The sequence below is a fragment of the Balaenoptera acutorostrata genome, chromosome 1, assembly GCF_949987535.1.
Source record: "Balaenoptera acutorostrata chromosome 1, mBalAcu1.1, whole genome shotgun sequence".
Classification (NCBI taxonomy): Eukaryota; Metazoa; Chordata; class Mammalia; order Artiodactyla; family Balaenopteridae; genus Balaenoptera; species Balaenoptera acutorostrata.
In genome coordinates, this window is record NC_080064.1 from 104592339 (window position 1) to 104614041 (window position 21703).

Genomic DNA, 21703 nt, shown 5'->3' on the forward strand with positions numbered 1-21703 from the left:
TCTATTTCATGTTTTTTGATGCTAGTATAAATGGAATTGTTTTTGAATTTCCATTTCTGTTCATTACTAGCATATAGAAATATAATTTATTTTAGTTTGCTGAACTTGTATCTTATTTACTGAAGTCATCTTTTAGTTTTAGTGGCTTTTTATTTTAAGATTGCTTAGGATTTTCCTTGTACATAGTCATGTCATCTGTGAATAGAGGTACTTTTCCTTTTTCCTTTTTGATTTTTATGCCTATTATTTCTTCTTATTGCCATGGCTAGGACTTTCAGTACATTGTTGAAAAGAAGTGGTGAGAATAGATGTACTTGATTTGTTCTCAACTTTAGGAGTAGGGTCTTCTACCATTAAGTATGATGTTAGCTGTAGGTTTTTTTGAAGATGCCCTTAATTAAGTTGGGGCTGTTGCCTTATAGTTGTAGTTTACTGAAAGTTTTTTTCATGAATTGGTATTGAATTTTGTCAAATGTTTTCTCTACATCTAAAAAGATGATTGTATGATTTTTTTCTTTTTATTCTGTTAACATGGTGAATTATAGTGATGGGTTTTTGAATGTTAAATTAGACTTATATTCCTGGGTTAAACTGCACTTGGTCGTTGTGTAGTATCCTCTTTATATATTGTTACATTTTGTTAAGGAATTGTTAAGGAATTTTGCATCTGTGCTTTTGAGATATATTGGTTTTTAATTCCCTTGTAATGTCTTTGCCTAGCTTTGGTGTCTGAGTAATGCTGGCTGCAAAAAACAAGTTGATAAATTTTTTAATGAATATTATATTTGATATACCACAGGCTACTATTACATAATTCAACTAATATATAATTAAATACTCTGCTATTGTGTAGCTTAGTACTCCCTGGCTTGTAAGAAACTCAGTTCAAACTAATTGATATAAAAATATTTTTTAGCTTAGGGGCTCTAAAGTAGAGCTTCAAGTTTGGCTGAATCCAAGTCTGTAGATGTTATTGTCAATAATAAGCATGTCTTTTTCTGTTTTCTTTTGTTATTTAGTTTCTACATGTTGGGAGAGAGTTAGACCCCATCAGCTCCAGGATTATATACTACATAGATCTTGAGATTGCAAAATGAGAGTCCCTCTGTCTGCTGGTGTCTATAACAATATGTATGAAAGGACTTGATAGCCTTTATTTGAGTCACATGTACTCAATCACTTTGTGTAGGTCAGGGGTTGGCAAACTACAACCTGCTGGCCAAATTCGGACTACTGCCTATTTTTTAAAAATACACTTTAATTGGAACCCAGTCATGCCCATTTGTTTATGTATTGTCTAGGGCTGCTTTTATTTTTTAAAAATACAGTTTAATTGGAACCCAGTCATGCCCATTTGTTTATGTATTGTCTAGGGCTGCTTTTATGCTGCAACAGCCGAGTTTAGTAGTTGCTATACATACCTATGGACTGCAAAGCCTAAAATATTTACTTTATAGGAAGAGTTTGCTGATCTTTGGTCTAAAGGTTATGGATACTGTAGCCAGGCTGTGTTAATTGGTTGTGGAATCAGAGCCGCTTTTTGACAGCTTTGTCATAATCACAATGAGGGAAGGAGAGCCGTTTCCAAAAGGATTGGCAGTTCCTAAAAGGAAAGAATGCCAAATAGACACCTTTCTCCCCAATAAAAACAGTTTTTGTATTACACCTCATTTTTTGTTCTGTTGTGTAGACTAAAGGTAAACATGGTTATGTGTGTTTTCACACTGATACAGGTGTTAATAGAATAATATACTAAAGTAGGAGATACGGGAGAATGTGTAAGGATATAGTAATAGAATCTCTAAATTATGTGAAATATAAAGATAACAGTCTGTGAAAAATATAAATTGATGGGTTATAATTTTTCCTTTCTCAGATGATGAAACATGCATGGGATAATTACAGGATATATGGATGGGGACATAATGAACTGAGACCTATTGCAAGGAAAGGACATTCCACTAATATATTTGGTAAGTTTACTTTTTCGTTTTTTTTTTTTGAATTTTATTTTATTTATTTTTTTATACAGCAGGTTCTCATTAGTTACCCATTTTATACACATCAGTGGATATATGTCAATCCCAATCTCCCAATTCATCACACCACCACCACCCCCCCGCCCCCCTGCCACTTTCCCCCCTTGTTGTCCATGTGTTTTTTCTCTACATCTGTGTCTCAATTTCTGGCCTGCAAACCAGTTCATCTGTACCATTTTTCTAGGTTCCGCATATATGCGTTAGTATACGGTATTTGTTTTTCTCTTTCTGACTTACTTCACTCTGTATGGCAGTCTCTAGATCTATCCATGTCTCTACAAATGACCCAGTTTCATTCCTTTTTATGCCTGAGTAATATTCCATTCTATATATGTACCACATCTTCTTTATCCATTCGTCTGTCAATGGGCATTTAGGTTGCTTCCATGTCCTAGCTGTTGTAAATAGTGCTGCAATGAACATTGGGGTGCACGTGTCTTTTTGAATTATGGTATTCTCTGGGTATATGCCCAGTAGTGGGATTGCTGGGTCATATGGTAATTCTATTTTTAGTTTTTTAAGGAACCTGCATACTGTTCTCCATAGTGACTGTATCAATTTACATTCCCGCCAACAGTTCAAGAGGGCTCCCTTTTCTCCACACCCTCTCCAGCATTTGTTGTTTGTAGATTTTCTGATGATGGCCATTCTAACTGGTGTGAGGTGATACCTCATTGTAGTTTTGATTTGCATTTCTCTAATAATTAGTGATGTTGAGCAGCTTTTCATGTGCTTCTTGGCCATCTGCATGTCTTCTTTGGAGAAATGTTTATTTAGGTCTTCTGCCCATTTTTTGATTGGGTTGTTTGTTTTTTAAATATTGAGCTGCATGAGCTGTTTATATATTTTGGAGATTAATCCTTTGTCTATTGATTCATTTGCAAATATTTTCTCCCATTCTGAGGGTTGTCTTTTCATCTTGTTTGTAGTTTCCTTTGCTGTGCAAAAGCTTTTAAGTTTCATTAGGTCCCATTTGTTTATTTTTGTTTTTATTTCCATTACTCTAGGAGGTGGATCAAAAAAGATCTTGCTGTGATTTATGTCAAAGAGTGTTCTTCCTGTGTTTTCCTCTAAGAGTTTTATAGTGTCCGGTCTTACATTTAGGTCTTGAATCCATTTTGAGTTTATTTTTGTGTATGGTGTTAGGGAGTGTTCTAATTTCATTCTTTTACATGAAGCTGTCCAGTTTTCCCAGCACCACTTATTGAGGAGACTGTCTTTTCTCCATTGTATATCCTTGCATCCTTTGTCACAGATTAGTTGACCATAGGTGCGTGGGTTTATCTCTGAGCTTTCTATCCTGTTCCATTGATCTATATTTCTGTTTTTGTGCCAGTACCATATTGTCTTGATTACTGTAGCTTTGTAGTACAGTCTGAAGTCCAGGAGCCTGATTCCTCCAGCTCCATTGTTTTCCCTCAAGACTGCTTTGGCTATTCGGGGTCTTTTGTGTCTCCATACAGATTTTAAGATTTTTTGTTCTAGTTCTGTAAAAAAATGCCATTGGTAATTTGATAGGGATTGAATTGAATCTGTAGATTGCTTTGGGTCGTACAGTCATTTTCACAATATTGATTCTTCCAATCCAAGAACATGGTATACCTCTGTATCTGTTTGTTTCATCTTTAATTTCTTTCATCAGTGTCTTATAGTTTTCTGCATACAGGTCTTTTGTCTCCCTAGGTAGGTTTATTCCTAGGTATTTTTATTCCTTTTGTTGTAATTGTAAATGGGAACGTTTCCTTAATTTCTCTTTCAGATTTTTCATCATTAGTGTATATAAATGCAAGAGATTTCTGTACTTTAATTTTGTATCCTGCAACTTTACCAAATTCATTGATTAGCTCTAGTAGTTTTCAGGTGGCATCTTTAGGATTCTCTTCAAACAGTGACAGTTTTACTTCTTCTTTTCCGATTTGTCATGTCATCTGCAAATAGTGACAGTTTTACTTCTTCTTTTCCAATTGTATTCCTTTTATTTCTTTTTCTTCTCTGATTGCTGTGGGTAGGACTTCCAAAACTATGTTGAATAATAGTGGCGAGATAGGACATCCTGTCTTGTTCCTGATCTTAGAGGAAATGCTTTCAGTTTTTCACCATTGAGAATGATATTTGCTGTGGTTTTGTCATACATGGCCTTTATTATGTTGAGGTATGTTCCCTCTATGCCCACTTTCTGGAGAGTTTTTATCATAAATGGGTGTTGAATTTTGTCAAAAGCTTTTTCTTCATCTATTCAGATGATCATATGGTTTTTCCTCTTCAGTTTGTGAATATGGTGTGTCACATTAATTGATTTGCGTACATTGAAGAATCCTTGTATCCCTGGGATAAATTTCACTTGATCATGGTATATGATCCTTTTAATGTGTTGTTGGATTCTGTTTGCTAGTATTTTGTAGAGGATTTTTGCATCTATGTTCATCAGTGATATTGGTCTGTAATTTTCTTTTTTTGTAGTATCTTTGTCTGGTTTTGGTATCAGGGTGATGGTGGCCTCATAGAATGAGTTTGGGAGTGTTCATTCCTCTGCTATTTTTTGGAAAAGTTTGAGAAGGATGGGTGTTAGCTCTTCTCTAAATGTTTGATAGAATTCACCTGTGAAGCCATCTGGTCCTGGACTTTTGTTTGTTGGAAGATTTTTAATCACAGTTTCTATTTCTTCCTGGTTCAGTCTTCAAGGGTAATACCTTTCTAAGAATTTGTCCATTTCTTCCAGGTTGTCCATTTTATTGGGACAGAGTTCCATGTAGTAGTCTCTTAGGATGCTTTGTATTTCTGCAGTCTCTGTTTAACCTCTCCTTTTTCATTTCTAGTTTTATTGATTTGAGTCCTCTCCCTCTTTTTCTTGATGAGTCTGGCTAATGGTTTTTCAATTTTGTTTATCTTCTCAAAGAACCAGCTTTTAGTTTCATTGATCTTTGCTATTGTTTTCTTTGTTTCTATTTCATTCATTTCTGATCTGATCTTTATGATTTCTTTCCTTCTGCTAACTTTGGGTTTTGTTTGTTCTTCTTTCTCCAGTTCCTTTAGGTGTAAGGTTAGATTGTTTATTTGAGATTTTTCTTGTTTCTTGAGGTAGGCTTGTATTGCTGTAAACTTCCCTCTTAGAACAGCTTTTGCTGCATCCCATCAGTTTTGGATCATCTTGTTTTCATTGTCATTTGTCTGTAGGTATTTTTTGATTTTCTGTTTGATTTCTTCAGTGATCTCTTGCTTATTTAGTAATGTATTGTTTAGCCTCCATGTGTTTGTGTTTTTTACGTTTTTTTCCCTGTAATTGATTTCTAATCTCATAACGTTGTGGTCAGAAAAGATGCTTGATATGATTTGAATTTTCTTAAATTTACTGAGCCTTGATTTGTGACCCAAGATGTGATATATCTTGGGGAAGGTTCCGTGTGCACTTGAGAAGAAAGTGTAATCTGCTGTTTTTGGATGGAATGTCCTATAAATATCAATTAAATCTATCTAGTTTATTGTGTCATTTAAAGCTTGTGTTTCCTTATTAATTTTCTGTTTGGATGATCTGTCCATTGGTGTAAGTGAGGTTTTAAAGTCCCCACTATTATTGTGTTACTGTCAATTTCCTCTTTTATAGCTGTTAGAAGTTGCCTTAGGTATTGAGGTGTTCCTATGTTGGGTGCATATATATTTATAATTGTTATATATTCTTCTTGGATTGATCCCTTGATCATTATGTAGCGTCCTTCCTTCTCTCTTGTAACGTTCTTTGTTTTAAAGTCTATTTTATCTGATATGAGTATTGCTACTCCAGCTTTCTTTTGATTTCCATTTGCATAGAATATCTTTTTCCATCCCCTCGCTTTAAGTCTGTATGTATCCCTAGGTCTGAAGTGGGTCTCTTATAGACAGCATATATATGGGTCTTGTTTTTATATCCATTCAGTGAGTCTGTGTCTTTTGGTTGGAGCATTTAATGCATTCACGTTTAAGGTAATTATCAATATGTATGTTCCTATTACCATTTTCTTAATTGTTTTGGGTTTGTTATTGTAGGTCTTTCCTTCTCTTCTGTTTCCTGCCTAGAGAAGTTCCTTTAGCATTTGTTGTAAAACTGGTTTGGTGGTGCTGAATTCAGTTAGCTTTTGCTTGTCTGTAAAGCTTTTGATTTCTCCATCGAATCTGAATGAGATCCTTGCCGGGTAGAGTAATCTTGGTTGTAGGTTCTTCCCTTTCATCACTTTAAATATGTCCTGCCATTCTCTTCTGGCTTGTAGAGTTTCTGCCGAGAAATCAGCTGTTGACCTTATCGGGGTTCCCTTGTATGTTATTTTTTGTTTTTCCCTTGCTGCTTTAAATAATTTTTCTTTGTGTTTAATTTTTGTCAATTTGATTACTATGTGTCTCGGCGTGTTTCTCCTTGGGTTTATCCTGTATGGGACTTGCTGCGCTTCCTGTACTTGGGTGGCTATTTCCTTTCCCATGTTAGGGAAGTTTCCAACTATAATCCCTTCAAATATTTTCTCGGCTCCTTTCTCTCTCTCTCTTCTCCTTCTGGGACCCCTATAATGCTAACGTTGTTGTGTTTAATGTTGTCCCAGAGGTCTCTTAGGCTGTCTTCATTTCTTTTCATTCTTTTTTCTTTATTCTGTTCCACAGCAGTGAATTCCCCCATTCTGTCTTCCAGGTCACTTATCCATTCTTCTGCCTCAGTTATTCTGCTATTGATTCCTTCTAGTGTATTTTTCATTTCAGTTACTATATTGTTCATCTCTGTTTGTTTGTTCTTTAATTCTTCTCGGTCTTTGTTAAACATTTCTTGCATCTTCTCGATCTTTGCCTCCATTCTTTTTCCGAGGTCCTGGACCATCTTCACTATCATTATTCTGAATTCTTTTTCTGGAAGGTTGCCTATCTCCACTTCATTTAGTTGTTTTTCTGGGGCTTTATCTTGTTCCTTCATCTGGTACATACCCATCTGCCTTTTCATCTTGTCTATCTTTCTGTGAATGTGGTTTTATTTCCACAGGCTGCAGGATTGTAGTTCTTCTTGCTTCTGCTGTCTGCCCTCTGGTTGATGAGGCTATCTAAGAGGATTGTGCAAGTTTCCTGATGGGAGGGACTGGTGGTGGGTAGAGCTGGCTGTTGCTCTCAGGTTTACTTTTTCTAATTACTGTTTTCATTTTCTACCTTCATTTTAAAAGTAGGACCTAACTTTTTAGGTACTTTCTAAAACCTGAGTGCAGTAGTTCCCTGTTATCTAAGGTTTTGTTTTCCCTCTGCAGTAGTCAGTTACCTATAGTTAACCTTGGTCTGAAAATATTAAATGGAAAATTTCAGAAATAATTCATAAATTTTAGATTGTGTGTCTTTCTGAGTAGCGTGATGAATCTTGCACTATCCTGCTCCCTGCAGCCTGGGGTGTGAACCATCCCTTTGTCCTGCTTGTTAGTCACTTACTAGCCATGTGGATTATGAGATCAACTGTGGAGTTATTGCAGTGCTTGTGTTCAGGTGACCCTTATTTTACTTAATAATAGCCCCAAAGCACAAGAGTAGTGATGCCAGCAATTTGGATTTGCTAAAGAGAAACTGTAAATGCTTCCTTTAAGTCAGGTGTCCCCAACCCCTGGGCTGAATACCGGTACTGGTCTGTGGCCCATTAGGGACCAGGCCGCACAGCAGGAGTGAGCAGTGGGCAAGCGAGTGAAGCTTCATGTGCTGCTCCCCATTGCTCACATTACCACCTGAACCATCCCCCCTCACCCCCTGCTCCCTGTGGAAAAATTGTCTTCCATGAAACTGGTCCCTGGTGCTAAAAAGGTTGGGGACCACTGCTTTAAGTGAAAAGATGAAAGTTCTTGACTTAATAAGGAAAGAAAAAAAAAATCATATGCTGATGGATCTAAGGTAAGCATGAATGTTGTATTTGTGAAATTGTGAGGAAGGAAATACTGTGCTAATTTTGCTGTTATGCCTTAAACTGTACAAGTTATGGCCACAGTGCACTAAGTGCTTAGTTAAGATGGAAAAGGCATTAAATTTGTACAATAAGATCTTTTAAGGAAGAGAGAGAGAAAGAGACCACATTCACATAACTTTTATTACAGTAAATTATTACAATTGTTCTGTTTTTTTATTAGTTACTGTTGTTAATCTCATACTGTGCCTCATTTATAAATTAAACTTTATCATACGTGTGTGTGTATAGGAGAAAAAACATAGTATAGAGTTTGGTACTATCCAGGCTTTCAAGCATCCACTGGGGGTCTTGAGATGAATCCCCTGTGGATAAGGGGGAACTGTTGTATTTCTGTGGAACTATAATTTGAAGCAACATGTATTTTTTGGTAAGTTTCAGTCAAGACTTAGTTATAGTTGCTTTTGAAAACACAGATGTGATAGATTTTCTATTTACATACAGATGTTTTAGTCATTTATTTGAGTATTTTGAAGCTTTTTCTGCATTGTTTTACTTTAAGGAAGGTAGGTACCTATTTGTAATTTTTTATCTTCAACGGAATACCAATTCTGATACTTGCACATTTTAGAGGAGGAGAAAAAGGATGGGAAATTCCAGTAGTGCTATCTATGTATGTTTAAAAAAAAAAAAAAAGTAACATGCCCAAGGTGACTCATTCAGTAAATTGAGTGAATTATATTGTACATTCACAGTTCCAAGGGAAAAATTAACATTATGTGTGTCTGGATGGAGGTCTGGGGAAGAGGTTTTTTTTTGGCTGTGTTGGGTCTTCTTTGCTGTGCACAGGCTTTCTCTAGTTGTGGCGAGCAGGGGCTACTCTTTGTTGCAGTGTTTGGGCTTCTCTTGTTGTGGAGCACGGGCTCTAGGCGTGTGGGCTTCAGTAGTTGAAGCATGCAGGCTCAGTAGTTGTGGCACACAGGCTCTAGGGTGTGTGGACTTCAATAGTTGTGGTGTGTGGGCTTGATAGTTACGGCTTGTGGGCTCTAGAGCTCAGGCTCAGTAGTTGTGGCACACAGGCTTAGTTGCTCCGTGGCATGTGGGATCTTCCTGGACCAGGGATTGAACCTGTGTCCCCTGCATTGGCAGGTGGATTCTTAACCACTGCGCCACCAGGGAAATCCCTGGGGAAGAGCTTTGTTTAACTTGGATTTGCTCTTTCTACCTTTCTTGAGTTCAGTTCACTTGTTAAACTTATCAGTTTAAAAGAGTAAGTTAACTTACTTAACAACTTTTACTTAATTCAAGGATAAGTCTTGAGAATTACCAAGTTGTTCTTTATAGTCTTCACTTCTTTCCCCTATTTTAGATGCTTCTTGGTGTGATAGATATCTTTTAAATAACAGGTGAAAGCAAGAAAATATTAATGGGGCAGAAAGCACATACGTTAGTCATATGCAGTGCAATCATCTTTACTGATTGTAATGCAACACCACAGTAATCCAAATAACATTTTTTTTAAATTGTGACTCTGGAAGAATTTTTCTAGCACTATGATTTCTCTTATAATTTGTTTGATACTTGATTGTTTTCTGTCAAAAAAGAAAATGACTGAAAAATCATTTCTCCTGAGTCTGAGAGATGTTGGGATGGAGGAATAATGGAAAAAAATTTTCCTTTAGGTAATCAAAGACACCAGAGATCTCATATATGACATTTAATTTAGTGGGTATCATTTAATGAAACAGTTTATTTCTTCAGCAGAGGTTATAGAGTGATCTGAAGAGTTCCTGTTGCTTTGTGGATGCCACAATGAGACATTAGTGTACTAAAAGTCATTATATTTAGTGATTAATTAAAATTAGATCCTCTCTGCAAGTAACCATCCCTTTATATTAAACTCAGTGGTAAACTCTGAGCCCTTTTAAACAATTGGAATATGAACATGTATCAAACATGAGTTGGATGTTAATTTTCTGCTTGGTTTTTTAAACCTTATTTCTCAGAACATCTAATGTAGTAACACTTATCAGATAGATACTGGTCCTAGGCAAGGTAGTAGGTAAATAATATACATTTATTTTATTTAATCATTGCAATAACTGTGTAAGGAAAGACTATTTGCTGAATTTAAACCCCGATAACGTCTTAAAATTTTATTCCGTATAAGTCAATATAAATCATTTCTTTTAGGGAGCAAAAGGAATGTTTCTTAAATGAATGTGATTCTGTTAAAATCCTAATGGGTAAGTTTTGACTTAATGTTTTTCTTTTTAAAAATAATAGCATTTATTTTTTTAGGAAAGGTGGTTTTAATTTGTGGTACTTTTGTCAGACTTCTTCAAAAGTGACCTTTGTAGACCACTGTTTAGTTAGGTTGTTAAATGATGACCAGGGCAGTGGCAGCTTCAGATTATTGTCAGGTGAGTTATTGTCAGCTGCTCATTAGGATCATTAAGTTGATTTACTGGGTAAACAAAGTTATTTGTGAGGTCATAGAAATTAAAGGAGCTTAGAGATGGAAAGGGTGACTTTACAAAATGAGCCTTTTAACTCATTAAAAGAGCAGAAGCAATATTTTGTCAGTTTTGGTCTGCCATTTCTGAGGGATCATCTTGTAATGAGTAGCAATTAAGTATTTTCCAATAAAAAGTTGTACCTTTTTATTGAGTCATCAGGTCAGTTATTTGCTTTAGAGACTCTGTGATTGGGTTTGTGAATAAACTGTATTTTCCTTTAGAACAATAGTCACATACACGTTATTAGTAGCAACATCAGTAGTTTTTATATAATGCATATTGTGGTGGACTCAGTCTTGTCCCCCATCAATTCACATGTTGAAGCTCTACCTTCCAATGTGACTGTATTTGGAGATAGAGCCTTTAAGAGGTAATTAAGATTGAACGAGGGGCCCTAATCAGATAGGGCTGGTACCCTTAAAAGAAGAGGAAGAAACACCCAAGCTCTCTCTCCCCCTGCACATGCACCAAGGAAAGGCCGTATGGGTATGATATAGTGAGAAGGTGGGCATCTGCAAGCCAAGAGGAAGGCGCTCCTCTAAAAACTGGAAGCTTGATCTTGGTCTTCAAACCTCCAGCACTGTGAGAAAATAAATTTTTGTTGTTTAAGCATCCTAGTGGATGGTGTTTTGTTTTGGCAGCCTGAGCAGACTAATAAACGTGCTATATGCCAAGGACTGATATAAGTGATTTATGTGCACTATGAGACAGGTACTATTATTATTGTTCCCATTTTACAGATGAGGAAACTGAAGCACAGTTAGGGTTAACTAACTTATTCAAGGTTGCACAGCTAGTAAATAATGTAGCCAGAATTTGATTACAGGCAGCTTAGTGCTAAGGTTCATGCTTCTAATTGATATTTTATTCTGCTTCAGTAAACTTTAAAGATAGAAAAAAATTAATACCAGCACATGGGAAAAATCCATTATGACAAAATTACAGTGAAATGGTAGAAAAGTGAAAATGCAATCTGTATTATTTTCAGTAGTCAAAATTAGTTGCTTATACTTTTAGAAAAATTTTTGAGTGGTTACATTTTTTTTCCCAGCCAAATAAGCTAAGTGGGAATGGATCCTTTATTGTTTATTTTGTCTTATATTTTTAGACATGTAGTTAGTTTATTAAAGGATTAATAAAAAAGAGTTTGACTCTGTTTCCTACTTGCTCTGTTCCTTTTCTGCATCTCATATTCTTGCTGGTGAGTATGATTTGAGATTTTTTTAAAAAAAATCTGTTTTTAACCTTTTTATTTACATAGAAGAAGTCTAAGGGAGGAGTCATAGTCCTGAGTGTCTCATTTGACCTCCCAAATTCAGTATGCCTTTACAGAATCAGAATCTTAAGAGTTGGGAGGGACTTTAAAAGTCTAGTCTATTACTATAGGAACATATAGGCAGGTATTGAACTCTTACAATATTCTAGATTATAAGGAAAACAATTTAAAATGTGTCCATTTCCTGTCTCTTAGCCTTGATTATTAAAACATTCTTTTATATGGCAACTGAAATCATATTCCTCTGACTTTTGTCTAGTTTGTCCTTGGCATCAGAGGATTCTTTATGTACAGATAACAGAAGATCCATTTCAAAATGGCTTAAACTAAAAAAGAAATTTAATCGGCTCAATGATGTTCTAGAGTAGATCTGATACCAGCTAAGCTTTTTTCTTTATCTCTTTCCTCTATTTTCCTCTTTGTGTTTGTATCTTCAGTCTGGCTTCATAGAGGGATGGCTGCAGCAACTTGAAGCTTCATATCTTCCTACTAACACATCTATAGAAAAGAGAACACTGTAGAGAAGAGCACTTGGTTTTCTCAGAAACCACCTTGTTTCTTGTTTATCTGGGTCTTGTGTCCAGCCTTGACCCGAAAGCTATACCCAGAGGGTTGGGATAGCTTCCTTTGGTTTTGCCTAGTTAGGGCTCAGCCCTGGAGCTTGTGAGTGGGAAGAGGAAAATGTTGATGGACATAAGTTATCACTGATAATAATTTTTCCAGCAGTGATTAATAGTCACAATGAATTATTTTTACTTAGATATCCTGGAGAATTGAAAGATTTTTGTTAGGAATAGATCTTTTTGCATTTCAAAGAATTTTGATTTGGAACAGAATGTTACTTGATCTTACAATGCTTTTTGAAGTGCACCTTTTATTTTCAGTTTATGTGTGTATGTATAAATTCTTCTTGATATTTATTACTTGCTAATGATTTCTAATATTTTGTTGAGGATTTTGCATTCATATTTTGGGAAGGATATTGTTTTGTATTTTTCTTGAACTATCGTTGTCTTGTTTCAGTATCAGTGTAATATTGACCTAATAAAATGAGTTTGGAAGTGTTCTCTGCTCTTCATTTTTCTGGAAAAGATTGTGTACTGTTGGTTTTATATTTTTCTCAAGTTTTTGATATAATTTGCCAGTGAAACCATCTGCATCTGGAGCTTTTTTTTCTGGGAGGTTTTTAAGCTACAACTTCAGTTTATTTCACATCCTCTATAAGGGCCATTCGGTTTATCTGTTTCACCTTGGGTTAGTTTTGGTAGTTGATGATTTTGAGGAATTGGTCTATTTCATCTAAGCTATTGATTTTGTGTGCATAGAGTTGTTTGGAGTATTATCTTGTTACCTTTTGAATATCTGTGCCAGCTGTAGTTATAACTCTTGCATTGCTAATATTGGTAATTTATGTTGTTTTTTCTTTGTCCTGCTAGAAGTTTATCAATTTTATTGATATTTTCAAAGAAGCAGCTTTTGGTTTCATTGATCTTCTTTATATTTTCTTTATGTTTTCAATTCTTTGATTTCTGCTCTTTGTTATTTCCACTCTTCTGCATGATTTGGGTTGCTTTTGTTCTTGCTTTTCTAGTTTCTTGAAATAGAAGCCTAGATTATAGGTTCATGATCCCCTTTTCCAGTGTAAGCATTTAGTGCCATAAATTTTTTGCTAAGTGGTGCTTTAGCTGCATCTGAAAGATTCTGATATGTTGTGTTTTCATTTTTATTCAATTCAGTATGTTTGAAAACTTCCCTTGAGTAAGTTGTTTAACTGCTAAATGCTTAGAGATTTTTCTTTTTCTGTGATTGATTTCTAATTTAGTTCCATTATGGTCAGAGAATATACTTTGTGCAATTACAATTCTTCTAAATTATTTAAGATTTACTTTTTGACCCAGAATATGGCCTGTCTTGGTGAATGTTCCATTGGTGCTTGAAAAGAATGTTTATATGTGTAGTGACTGTTATTGGGTGTAGAATGTTCTGTTAATGTCAGTTAGATCTCATTGGTTTATGGGGTTGTTCAGGCTTCTTCTGTTCTTGCTGATTTTCATCTAGTAGTTCTGTCAATTACTGAGAGAGAGGTGTTGAAGTTCCCAACTCTAATGTTGGATTTCTTTCTTACGCCTTTCAATTCTGTCAGCTTTTGCTTTATATATTTTGAGGTACTCTTGTTAGGTGCTTACACATTTAGGATAATTATATCTCCTTGATAGGACCACCAAAGCCCTAATATCAAAACCAGACAACGATATTACAATAAAAGGGAACTATCGACCAATGTTCCTCATGAACATGGACACAAAAATCTTTGACCAAATTAGATTTATCTTAGTAAATCTAATTCAGCAATATGTAAAAAGAATAATACCTCATGACCAAGTGGGGTTTATCTGAGGAATGTGTGGTTGGTTTAACATTTGGAAATTAGTCAATATAGTTGAAGATATTAAGGGACTAAAAGAGGAAAATTTTATGAGCATCTCAGTAGATGCTGAAAAAGCATTTAACAACACTCAATATCCATCCATAATAAAAAAACTCTCAGCAAACTTGGACTGGAAGGGAACTTTTTTAGCCTGATAAAGAGTATTAAAACACACCCACCCACCCACAAACACAAGAAAATTCTAGGGAATCTACCAAACAACAATAAAAAAGTACTAGAATGAAAACTAATTTAGTAATGAGGCCATATGATACAAGTTTGATATACAAAATAAATTATATTTCTAGATGCTAGCAATAAACAGTTGTAAGTACAATTTTAAAATAATATCATTTGCAGTAGCATAAAAATGTGAAGTATATGTGGATGAATTTAACAAACTATGTGCAAAGTCTATACACTGAAAACTGTGATTATTGAAAGAAATTTAAAAGGACTTAAAGGAGAGAGATGCCTTTATGAATTGGAATACTCGGTATTGTTGAGATGTTAGTTCTCTTGAAATCCATATTTAGATTTAAAGCAATCTAAGTAAAAATGATCTTTCCACATAAATTGATAGGCTGATTCTAAAATCTGTATGAAAACACAAAGCATGTACAATAATCAAAATAATTTTTAAAAAAGAACAAAGTTGAAGGATTTACACTACTTGATTCTAAGATTTACTGTAAAGCTTTGGTAATGAGGACAGTATGGTTTTAGCATAAAGATAGACATAGAGATCACTGAAAAAGAATAGAAATAGAACTGCACATACATTTTTAATTGATTTTCAACAAGGGTGCTTTCAGTGGGTTATAGGTAAGTCTTTCCAATAAATGGTGTTGGGTCAGTTATATATTCATGTAGAAAAATAAAAACCTTGACTCTTCAACATTGTATACAAAAATGAACTTGAAATGAATCATAGATCTAAACATAAAAACTAAAAGTATAAAACTTCCAGTAAAAAATATTTGAGAAAATATTTGTGACCTTGAGGTAAGCAAAGAGTTTTTAGAATACAAAAGGAATAAACCATTAAGGAAAAAAAAAATTGATAAATTGGACTTCATGAAAATAAAAAATTTCTGCTTTCCAGAAGACCTTAAGGAAATGAAAAAGCAAGCCCCAGAATTGGAGAAAATATTTGTGATACATGTATAAGGATGTATTCAGAATATATAAATGATTTACTAGTAATTCACCAAAGAAGGTAAATGAATAGCCAATAAGCACATCAGTCACCAGGGAAATTAAAATTCAAACCACAATGCAAAATCCTACATACCCAGTAGAATGAATAAAATTAAAAAGACCAACCATGTCAAATACTGAGAAGGATGATGGAACAACTAGACCTCTCATACTTTGCTGCTGGGAGTATACAGTGGCACACTATGGAGAGCAGTTTGTCAGTCTCTCATAAAGTTAAACACAAACTTACTTTACCCCCCCAGCAAGTCCATTCCTAAATATTTCCAGGATGCTCACGAGTGAGATCAGATAATAGTTTTATTTTTCTTACTAAGTTATATTTTTGCATCAATGGTATGCAGAGTTCGTAAGTTGAATTTTAAGCTTTCTTTTCCTATGTTCTATCAAAATTTATGTCGGAGTTATCATCCTTAAAATTAAAGTAGAATTTATTCTATGAAACTTCTAGAGTGTGATACTTCTATAGTGCGTAGCTCTTTGAAAATTTCTCAATTTCCTGTTTCTTGGTCTGCTTATCTAGATTTTCTATTTCCGTTTTCATAAGTCAAAATAATACCTATTTTCTTAGAAAATTGTCAATTCCACTCATTTTCAAATTTATTGGGAAGATATGGCTAAATTAGGCTTTTAAAAAAATAGTTTTCTTAATTTCCTTTGTATCTGCCTTTTAATATACTCTCAATTCCTTTTTTTGTGTTTTTATATTCACATGACTACTTTTAAAAAATCAGTTGGTCCTAGATTTATTGTATAGTTCTTTTCATAGAACCGTCTCTTGAATTTATTATTTTGACAGTTTTCTTTATTCCTAATTCATTTATTTCTTTAGCTTTTCTGATTCTTCTACTTTGTTGCTCCAGTTTATCATTCTTTTTCTTAGTTTCTTAGTAGAACATTTTCATTTGTTCTTATTAAATAGTATACAATTTTTAAGTTATGAGTTTTTCTCAGAGAACTGGTTCAGTTGACTCCTATGTTCTCATAATAAATCTTTATTAATGTTTTATATATTCTGTAGTGTCATATTTTAATTCTTATTTGACCCAAGGGTAGTTTTAGACCCTTTACTTTTTTCCAGTTGAAACCTTGAGTTGTCTAGATAAGCACTCACAGTGATAACCAGTAATTTCAGTTTTGCCTTTTTCTTCTTTGTGCTGTTTAGCTCGTGGCACAAACCTCTCCCTGTGGAACAAACTAGAATTGGTATAAATATGTGGGTCAGGCCTTTTTCCATTTCAGAGTAGTCAGCACCTTAGAGGAGCATGCACTTACAGAGCTAAATAAACAACTAGAGAACTGAGCATAACTACCTATAAAAATTGAAATAAGAACAAAAACAGGGACTCCTAAGGATTTAAAATAAGGATGATAAATATTGTGGACAAAATACAAAAATAAAAAAGAGGTACATATTTAATTCAAATGATTACGCAAGAGATAGGGATATATGGGTGACTAAATGGCTTGATAAAATTTTTATTATCGTAATTAAAAGCTGAGGAACAAGAAAAGAAAAAGGAAAGTATGTCTGTAATAACCCAGTTAATATCAACATGAAGGGAACTGAGTGGGGAGAAGACCAAGGGATTTATCAGAGTGTGGTGTAGTACTTGTTTTATTAGTGGGAAGATATACTTCTTCATAAGTTGAAGAAATTATTAGGAGCACATGAATAAGAAAGTGTGATGTAGGTTGAGGACAGTCATTATAAGAACAAATTTGTATAGCCTTAAACCATCACAAGAAAACACTGTTTATTTAGGAGAAAAAGGGATGGAATTAAAAAGGAAAGAAAAGAAGGAATACTAAATGGAAAATGTGAACCTAAGTAGTGTCGAATGCTGACTCCTAAAATATCACCAAGATAACTTCTTGATAAGACAAAGCTGGGTTTAATGCTTACCATGGTAAGGGAGATCACTACCTCACCAGAGCCATAGTAAGCCTGTCAGACGAGGAAGGACAAAGTTGAGATATATATTGAGATTTTAAGTCTTGTTTAACAAGGGCCTTTCAGTTGGGGAGTTATGGTTGATTATGGCTTGGTTATGATTGGGTAAGGATCATGATATAATAGTTTCGGATTGGTGAGTGGAGAATTTAGAGGCAAGAGGTTTAGAGTTTTGGAGTGTTAGCCATCATTTGATACTTTCTGTTAAAGTGTTGATGGATCTTTCAAGAAGTTCCTGGAATGAACAATAACTTATTTTGCAGCTTCTCTCTTTCTGAGCAAGCGTTTCCTGGAAGAGTAAACTCAGGTTGATGAAGACAGTGTAACAGTAAAGTCATGTTAATGTAGACAATAAGCTGTGTGGGTGATTTTCATTCTCAGAAGGTAGAAATAATAGTTGCATTCCTGGGGTTAGGGAGGACCTAGCTGCTCCATGTTATTTGTTCTTTTACTACACTACTAGATTTGTCTTTGCTAGTATCTTATTCAGGATTTTTGCAGTTATATTCATTAGTAAGATTGGCCTGTTCTGTTTTCTTGTGTTTACAGTATCTGGTTTTGGTATCAGTTAGGCTAGCTTTGTTGAATTAGTTCCTCCCTCCCTGAAGCATTTTCTTTTAAGATCAAGATGATCTCTTTCTTGAAGATGGGTAGATCTTACTATTTTGATTTTCTCTACTCACATTTTATTTTGTGACTTCTTTTCAAATATGTTCTACCTGCTTTTTGATTGTTAAGGACTGTTATAGTTTATATTCCACCACGGTTATATAGCCTTGCTACACTTTTGTTATTATTTTAAGTATATTTTTTGCCCTTTCTATGAATTTATACCAAAAGAGCATGGTTCCTGGTTGTCTTATGACTTAGCTTATCATCTTGAACCACCTTCCCCATTTCTTAAATTAATCCTCTTTTTTCCCCCTCCCAATCTATCTCAATTAAGTAGATAGATATCTCATTTTCTGACCAGGAAGAAAATTAAGGAGAATTATAATTTTAGTTTCCCTTTATCTTCCTATTAGTTATCAATGTGTCATCTTTAGGAAAATGGTCTTTAGTCCTTATATAGACAATGTATATTATCTATTCTTATGGAAAAGTGAACCATGTTGGGTATTTTTTTTATCCTTATATTTCTACTTTGATTTACTTCCTTTTAAAATAAATAAATTTATTTATTTATTTATTTATTTTTATTTTTGGCTGCATTGGGTCTTCGTTGCTGCGTGTGGGCTTGCTCTAGTTGCGGCGAGCGGGAGCTACTTTTGGTTGTGGTGTTGGGCTTCTCATTGCTGTGGCTTCTCTTGTTGCAGAGCACAGGCTCTAGGCTCACAGGCTTCAGTAGTTGTGGCACACGGGCCCAGTAGTTGTGGCTCACGAACTCTAGAGTGCAGGCTCAGTAGTTGTGGTGCACGGGCTTAGTTGCTCCATGGCATGTGGAATATTCCCGGACCAGGGCTCGAACCCGTGTCCCTGCACTGGCAGGCAGATTCTTAACCACTGTGCCACCAGGGAAGTCCTGATTTACTTTTTAAATATAAAAAATTAAAATAGACCTTGTATGAAGGGCATCTTTTTAATGACATTTCCCCCCCCATATATAGGAAGTTCACAAATGGGTGCTACTATAGTAGATGCTTTGGATACCCTTTATATTATGGGACTTCATGATGAATTCCGAGATGGGCAAAAATGGATCGAAAACAACCTTGATTTCAGCGTGGTGAGTATACAATTCATAATTTATTACATTGACTATGAAAAGACACTGTAACAATAGTTTTGAGTGTTATACTAGCAGTTTAAGGAAATCCTAAGTCCCCCTTCTTCTTTTGCGATTGTCAGTTGTTCAGTTTTTGCGTAAAATAAACACCCTTTCTCACCATTTTCCTTTTCCTTTTCTTACCCTTATCATTGAAGGTAATATGTTGCATGTGTTAAGGCAAGAGTTAGGGAAAAAAAGCACACTGAATTAGAAATATCAGGAAACCATAAATTACTTTATAAATATTAAGTGTTGTATTATTTTTTAAAGAAATAATGATTTGGTACAGTTTTTTAAAACATTTAAAAAAATCTATTTTATTTTTTAAATTGAAGTGTAGCTGATTTACAGTGTTGTGGATTTGGCACAGTTTTGAAGAGCCTTCATAGTTAGGCACATGCTCATCCTTCCAGCATTTTGGCATAGTTGTTAAGTAGTGCTGCTTAGGTTTGAAGCCCAGCACAGCCACAATTCTAGTGCTACTTGGGAAACCTACCTATAAGTAAGTGCTACTTATTCTTTCTAAACCTGTCATAAAATTGCTATCCTATTGCAATATTTTGAGGATTATTTGAAATAATCTGGTACATATTCAGTGTTCAGTAAATGTTAGCAGTTATTTTCATTGTTACCAGTTTTCACCTAAAAGATGTGTGGACTATTTTGTCATATTCATTTTCATCTTTCATGATATTTTTACTTTGCTGTTCTTCTGACTGTAGTGAGAAACCACTCCTTATGTGTTTTTCTCTTTGGCAAACTCTGTATCATTCAAATTGTGATTTAAATCCACAATTATTTCTTCTCTGATGCCTTTCCTGATGCTAATTAGACAAAAACTGATTACTTTCTTTTATATTATTTTAGCATTTTGGACACAGCTCAGAACAGTTTTTATTGTCAAGTTTAGGTTTGGCTGTGAATGACAGAAAATCTAGTACAAAATAGCTTAAACAAGATACATGTTTATTTCTCTTTCATGCAAGTTAATTACAAAGATAAACAGTTTAGGGCTGGTTTGGGTAGCTCCTCGATGACCAAGGACCTAGGATCCTTTGTCTTATTATTCTGTCAACTTCAGTATAAAGCTTCAACCTCATGGTACAAGATGATTCCTCAAGATAAGGTGGATAAACCTTCCAGTTGCATAGAGGAGGAAGAGATAGAGACAAGATATGTGACTGCTCAGAAGTTGGTTACCCCATTTTTGCTTGTATATTATTGAGTGAATCTAACTCATGTGGCCCCACCTTACTGTAAAAGGGGATTGAGAAATGCAAGGTTTTTCCCCCTGTATAGTTATGTAGCTCTTAGAGATTATGTACTTCAAGGTCATGAAGATATATTCCTGTATTTAATTCTAAATGTTTTAAAGTTTTGCTTTTGCATTTAGGTCTTTAGTCCTTATATAGTTGAGTTTGTGGGTAGGTTAAAATAGGCAACTATCTATTGATCCTAGAACATTTATTTCCTCTACTTTTTATACATGCCACATTCGTCATGTGTTAGTTATATTAGTCTATTCTTTTCTACTGGCTTTTCTCTTTATCCCTACATCAATATTTTAGTAGTCTAAATATTTATTATAGTCTTAACTATTTTTATAAGAAAAGCTTAATATCTATATCTGAATCTTGATATCTGATCTTATTCTACTAGGAAATTATCTTAGCAATTATCAGTTCTTTGTTCTTTTAAGCTCTGGAAAAACTGTATTGAAATTTTGATGAGGATCGCATTCAATTTATAGATTAATTTGGAGAGGATTGGCATTTGTGAATCTCAAATACTCGTGTTTGTTAACATGGCAGCTTTATTATGCCTAATAATTTGTTGGTATATCATTGTGTCAGTTGGCTCAATCAAGAACCAGAACGGTACAGTTTTTTTAATTAGAGGATTTAGTGTTTAGAATTGTTAACCAAGTAATGGGGCACTGAAAAGACAGAAAGAGAACATTGTGGTATTACAAGAGGTAGTAACTACAATAAATGGCTGCCATGCCTGGAACTGTGAGAACGATGGGGAGAGGTTGAGATCATTAAAATTTACTAGCTTGGGACTCTGTTTTTGATACCTTAGGAGTTCTTAAAAGGGGCTTCTCAGACCTAGGACTCAGACCTCTGAGGAGGGGGTACCTAGTTAGGGCTTGGTATCTCTAAAGGGCACAAGGAGGCTGATTTGGGGAATGTGTCTGTGGCAGGGGAACCGTAACCTGGAACCAACTGCGACCGCCAGGGTGAAGAACCACGGCTGGTTTGACACTGTCAGAAACTAGAAGTAGACTGGAAGGAATAAGTCCCTTTTTCTTCCTTCAGCTTTGTATTATGTTTGTAGAACCTTCTATCATCAGCAGGGCCTATAAGGAAGCCAGGTGCATTTGAAGAGTTCTAGTTTCAGTATACCGAAGTAGAGTGTAGAAGGATGGATTTGAAGCTGAGAAAAAATAGCTTAATAATCAGCACAGTCATTTTCCATTCTTTCACTTTTACCCTTTCTGTGTTGTATGTTTTAGCTGTCATATATTTTACATATAGTGCGTATTTAGATTTTGTTATTTTTATCCAGTCTTGGAGTCTTTTAACTGTTAAGCTTGAAATATTTACAGTTAGTATAA

The 21703-nt window shown here is 34.8% G+C and overlaps 1 protein-coding gene across 4 annotated transcripts in view; it reads left to right on the plus strand.

Moving 5' to 3' along the window:
• The window catches only part of MAN1A2 (mannosidase alpha class 1A member 2), a 219503-nt gene that overhangs the window by 61260 nt on the left and 136540 nt on the right, over positions 1-21703 (plus strand). For all 4 annotated transcript variants that reach the window (XR_009008394.1, XR_009008393.1, XM_007169316.2 and 1 more), the window contains exons 3-4: positions 1877-1973; positions 18926-19044. Coding sequence is in view for 2 of the 4 variants with exons in the window: in XM_007169316.2 (XP_007169378.1) it covers positions 1877-1973; positions 18926-19044 (216 nt within the window). In the remaining 2 variants the exon portion in view is untranslated. The remainder of the gene's footprint in view (positions 1-1876; positions 1974-18925; positions 19045-21703) is intronic.